Below are 5,924 nucleotides of genomic sequence, written 5' to 3'. Positions count from 1 at the left end.
CCCCAGGGACACCGACAGCCCCAGCGCCGCCGCCATGGCCATCGATGCGTTTTTAGGGAAATGGTGCCTCATCTCCAGCGAGGGCTTCGAGGAGTATATGAAGGAGCTGGGTAAGGAGCCGGCGGCTCTCCGCCTCTGGCAGGGAGGAGGGATGCCGGCCTCAGCCCCGGCGCCTCGGGGACGTGCTGGCTGCTGGTGTCGCCGGCCGGCGAGGCTCTGTCCAAGGTCCGCGGCGGGCGCGGCCCCGGGGCCGATGCGCGGTCCCGGAGCCGGGCCCGAGAGCGGGATCCGGCACGGCCGTGAGTGGCGGGGAGGGCGGCGGCCGAGGGGGGTGATGCCGAGATGCTGCGGGATGTGGTACCGGGGGCTCCGCGCCCTCCCCGTGCAGGGGCGGGAGCGCCAGCCGGGAGCAGACCCTTCCGCCCGGGATAGCTGCCTAAAGATGTCGGCACCTCTTTTTGCACCGTAATCGCTGGGAGGCAGGTGCCGGTGCCAGCAGGCACATTCATCCCCGCCGCCCTATGCAGCGCCTTCTCTGCTGCCCAGCCGCCCCCTCCCGCCGGCAGCACCCCGGATTATCAGCCCGGCTGCCATCAGGCCAGTTTGCTCCTCCCTCTCCGGATAATACCCCGGGTCGGGGCACCGGGGCAAACCGGGGCGGCGGGACCGGCGCAGGGGCGCCGGCTCCGGGGGGAGGGCAGGCGGCGGGTGGAGGCCGCACCAGTGCTGCTGCCGGGGCCGGGCTCGCACCGCCCGGGGTGGCCACACACAGACTTGCGGAGCCCGGGCTGCGTTCCCGTGAAGTCACCTTAGGTGTCTCCTCAGGAGAAAGCCAAACTGGATCTACCGCCTATGGGTAACCCACAGCTGACTGCGTTGCCAGAGGCTTTTTGTATTATCCCGTGGGCAGCACCCTTGTCGCAGGGGGTAATGGTGCCTGGCTTGCTGTCCCCGCTTCCAGGTTGCCCTACAATTTGTAACGCCAAGTTACTGACTCAGGACCAGACCTAACAGCTGGAGCTTCCTCTGCACGTTCAGACTTGCCACCTCCCCGTGAGCAATCGGGCCAACAGGTGACAGACACTTTGCAGTGTCTGTATGGCCCAGCAGCTGCTGTTCTCTGCCGTTTATTCAGTGCTTCTCCAGAGGTGGAGGCTGTGCCCTTGAATGTCTTTGGAGGCAGGAGAGGAGGGAATTTAGGTCTTCGGCTCTTCATGTAAAACACAAAAGGCATCATTGCATTTACATTCTGCAGACAGTGGTGGCTGTAATTGTATTTTGTGAGCGGCCTGTCAAAATGTGATCGCTGTGGTGTGAGACAGCCGCCTGGGCTGAGCCCTTTGGGAGACTTTGGAGGCAATTCAAGAATTTTAAGCTCGGCTCAGTTCAGCCATGGATTAGGATGCTGTGGTGCTCATGTCTAACAGCCAGGGCTAAGCATGTGCCAAGATGCAACTTCAAAGCAGAAATTAATAGGTGCAGTGACTGCAGAGTACCTCCCACATGTAGGCAGAAACTGCGCATTGTTTGTTTGTTTTTAGATTGCAATCTTAAACCAGTCACTTTTCCTTTTTACAACTACAATTTAGGCAATTAAATTTACTCCAAGGCACGCTTTAGGAGCCAGTCCTTTATTGGACCTTGCTCTCAATGACTACTCGGGAAACTCTCTACCTTTGATCCTATTGAGGCACCATAAGCAAGATTCTGCAGACTCTTCTTGGTCTGTATAAAAGAACATTCAAGGCTAAAGAAGTTTGAATTTCATTCCTTGCTATATGGAAAACATACACAGCTCATCTCTGTTTAGCTGGATCCCAAGCCGTAGCTGATCAGAACTCCCTGGCTGGATTGGACAACAGCAAAGGACTGGGTGTGGGGGTGTCACTGTGACAGTAATTTCCAATTCTGGTCAAAAAAGCTGGACTGAGGATGACTGGTTTTTACTCTACAGTCTCAAGCTTAAGAAAGGCTCAGCCCTTGAATCTCAATTGTCTGGAGAAGCGGTGGCTGGGAAATACTTTGTTATTTCCACCTCCCAAGGAAGCTGTAATCTTTGCTTTGTGGATTCAGCCCTCACCCAAATATCCTGTGCACTCCAGGGGAGTGCTGTGCTGTTGTGTGACATTTTCTAACTACACTGGCAGCAGACACCAGATACTCACTGATTTGGTGGCACTTTCTGCTCCATGTGGTCGCTTATCAATTCTTGGTTCAGATCCACACTTTCCAGTTTGACGGATTCATGTTTGTTGCCTAACTACCCTCTTATTCATATCTTCATTCCTCAAAGATCAAGCAAACTGCTTGCGTGCAGGGGTGGAGGCAGGGTGAATATTTTTTTTGCTGAAGAGATTTGAGGGCTGCTGTTTCCAGATGATGAATTTTGAGTCATTTGCGAAGCTCACTTCTCTCTCAGGTTTTTTTGTGTGTGTGTGTGTTTTGGTTTTTAGTTTGTATGTTGGGGGTTTTTTTGTTTGTTTGAGGTTTTTTTTGGTGTGCAAGTTGTCCACTAACACTATTTTTCGTGATGCAGTTTTCCAATTCACAAGTCCATGCTTCGGACACAGGATATAGAAGATGAGCTTGCATTAAAAACTGCATGCTTGCATGTTTGTGTAGAGTGATCACAGAATCACAGAACATTAGGAGCTGGAAGGAACCTCTGAAGATCATCTAGTCCAGCTCCCCAAATGGAGAGTGTTTTTTGAGTCGGTTGGAATAAATACGCAGGTGGACTAATCTGTCAGTTAAACATCATATGTAGAATTTTTGAAGTGTTCAGAAATCAAAGGGAATGATTTTATATTAGTTTAAGCTTTTATGTTGTTTTTCCTGTATATTGTTTATTTCTGTTTACAAAAAGTCAGTGCTGAGTTTTGGGACATCTGGGAGTCCTCTGGAGGGCAAAATAGATTTAACTGTAGCTCCCCGAGGAAGCTGAAGAATAACCCTGCAAATAAGCTTTTTTTTTTTTTTCCTTCCTCATCAGCGGATAGTTTAAAACATCCTCTTTCTTTGGGCTCTTGGGCTTTGATTCTCAAGTGTACTTAAGTGCCTAATTAAATGGGAATTAGGTATTTGAATTCTTGTGTGGCCCTAAGCCTCAGGGTTTAACTGACTTTGTGACACTCTGTGCCTTGCAGGTGTGGGTATGGCCATGAGAAAAATGGGAAGCATGGCCAAACCAGATGTTTACATTATTAAGGATGGGGACACAATCACCGTAAAAACAGAAAGCACCTTCAAAACGTCACAGTTCAGCTTCAAGCTTGGTGAGAAATTTGAGGAAAATACATTAGATGGCAGGAAAACTCAGGTCAGTATACTGGACTTTCTACTGAAAAAACACATTTCTTCGGGTGTTTTACAAACGGGGACTCTATTTAAAAAATAATCAGTTTTGACATCCGTGCTAGCAGTGCTTTATCTGATGAACAGCTGTCTCTCTAAGTCTCACTAAAATAATTTATTCCCCACTCCCCCCCCTTGGATTAAGCTGCTTCCAAAGAGAGAAAAACTCTGGATTGAATTGTGTTTTATGTATTTTGGTTGTTTTCAATTTGTAGCAGAAGCATTGGGTTAGTAAAACTAACAGGCCTCTAAATCCCTGTTGAAGCCAAATGCCACTTTATTTGAAGCCTGTGGAGGAAAAAAAAAAAAAAAAAGAATCCCATTGATGCTTAATCAGAGGCAGTTCAGCCCTAGGGTTAAACCTTTCCCTCCGACTGGTAGTTGCACAAGGGAGCCCGGCTCAGCGTGCGATAACAGGCACACAAGGCCTACATGTGAATCACAGCCCCTAATCTCTAGCTTTAGAAGCCGGAGAGCCTCTCCTCACACCAAGGAGGGAGAATATTCATCCAAAAGGAGGTCAAACAAAAGAAGCCCTAACACGTGTGTCTCTCATTTCCTTGTGTGAGTGCTCTGTGTACTGCCTGCCTCTCTCCAGCAATTCATCTGTTATTGCAAGATCAGATAAACATTGCACAAAAGCTCAAAGCCCCTGTACAAAGTGGTGAAGAGAGAACGGGGCCTGCTCCTGCTCATGGAAATTGTGCGTGCTGTCAACAGGAATGTGTCAGAGCAGCGAGTGAACCAGCAGCGAGCTGCTACTGTAGGAACAGGATCAATAAAACATTTAAGATATTATCCTGGCTTTGTAGACATCAGTGGTAAAATTACGACTGAGTGAGCTGGGGTGGGAATTTTTCCTTTAGAATAAGGTGTTGGAAAGCCTCACTCTCCGTCAGATGTCATGGGTAGAATGTTGATGTTTGGGTTCTTCTTCTAGACCCTGATCAGCTTAAAAGATGATGGATCATTGATTCAGGAGCAGGAATGGGATGGCAAGAAGACCATAATAACACGGAAACTAGTGGATGGACAATTGGTGGTGGTGAGTCCAGTCCCGCTGGCCAGTAGCCTGAAAAGTAACTCTAAAATAATGTTTTCCCTTATAGCCTGTACAGAGGGAAATTAATAAATCCATCTCTTTATCTTCTAGGAATGTGACATGAATGGTGTCAAGTGTGTTAGAGTCTACCAGAAAGCATGAGGAAGTCATGTTCAGTAGGAACTTGCTACAAACAACTCAGTTCAGTGGACAGAGCTCCTTTACACTCCGTATTTTCCTTTTCCCTGTTTTCTAGTATTTCAATGGACTGAGTAGCTGAGTGCAATCCTTTTTAAAAGCCCTGATGTAACTATTATGTAGCTATTCTGAACTTATGAGGCTATTAAATAAAATTGTCAAATATATGAAGTGGAAATGTTGTTACTATAGTGGAATTTTAAAGTGAGGTTTTATAAAAACTCAGTTTAGTTTGGTTTTAGGCTCTACTATAGACCGCCTTCAGTTCAAGATCATGTAGTATATGGTGACAGTTAATGACAGGCTGAATTTTGACCAGCATCCTTATTTGCTAGGGTAGTAAGATCTGAAATACAAAAACATTGAGAGTTCAGGCTCTAGAGTTGTTTCTTACTTGCGCGTTACAACGTAAATAGAATTGGGTGGGCATAAATAAGAGAGGAGCTTTGTTGGTATTTAAGCAGAGGAATGTGTTTTTCAGGCTTTAGTTGATTTTTTCATGTTTCAAATCTACAAATTTCTTACTTGGAAAAAATATCTACCTGTGAGCCAATGGACATGATAAACTTAAGCAAACACATACGTGCTCTACTGAAAGGAAGCCTTATTTTGAGATGACTGTTTTCCTAGCAAAACTCTTCTTTCCTGTCTTGTAACATTCTAAAAGTTCTTAACCAAAATCTGCTGAAATACTGCCTAAAACTTAAAGCCTCATTTTATTTTATTGTTTTATTTTATGATGACTTTTTTTTTAAAGCTGGCTTGAAACACTTAGCAATGGAGTTTATATGCTTTAAAGTGCCATAATAAATAATCATAAATATCAGTGTCTCATGTGTTACTTTTTCACTGGTTGGGAAACAGAGCCTACAATGCTACTAATCTTACAAAGAGATGTCAGATCTGAAAAAATTATAAAGGTTTAGGTGAATTTCTGTTGCACCAGCCACGTACGTCCTAAAAGTAAAACTGTTTGGCTACAGGTGACAGGGTGGTTTTTGTCAGCTTCAGAAGCTTGGGGAGTCGTGCAGCTGGGCACTTCCAGTTTGCAGCATCAGTGGTTGCAGAATCCGTCCCTACTTCAATTCTGTTATTTTAGCTGCTCAGTGCATGCATCATATTTACTGAGCTTACCCCAATAGCAGAAAAATCTGTACTCGTTATGTTCATCCTACCAACCATGGAAAATTACTTTTCCTGTAATTTTGGACCATTTATCCTTTTCAGAATTTCCTGACTATTTATGAATCAGCCCCTTTTCCTACATCAACTGAAAGGATTTATAGCTGGAGCATGCTTCTTGCAACAAGTAAATATTTTTCCTGGTCCC

General features: G+C 46.0%; 1 protein-coding gene across 1 annotated transcript; it reads left to right on the top strand.

Moving 5' to 3' along the window:
- Positions 1–5,417, top strand: LOC311205800 (fatty acid-binding protein 5). The gene is made up of 4 exons (XM_084280305.1): positions 1–110; positions 3,147–3,319; positions 4,295–4,399; positions 4,508–5,417. Exons 1-4 carry the CDS (start codon positions 35–37, stop codon positions 4,556–4,558), a joined length of 405 nt encoding a protein of 134 aa, XP_084136431.1. The 5' UTR covers positions 1–34; the 3' UTR covers positions 4,559–5,417.
- The last annotated feature ends 507 nt before the right edge of the window (positions 5,418–5,924 follow it).

This window comes from Gallinula chloropus (genome assembly GCF_964237585.1).
Source record: "Gallinula chloropus genome assembly, chromosome: 2".
Classification (NCBI taxonomy): domain Eukaryota; kingdom Metazoa; phylum Chordata; class Aves; order Gruiformes; family Rallidae; genus Gallinula; species Gallinula chloropus.
The sequence above is the reverse complement of the archived record's forward strand: the minus strand, read 5'-3'. Positions and strand labels throughout refer to the sequence as shown.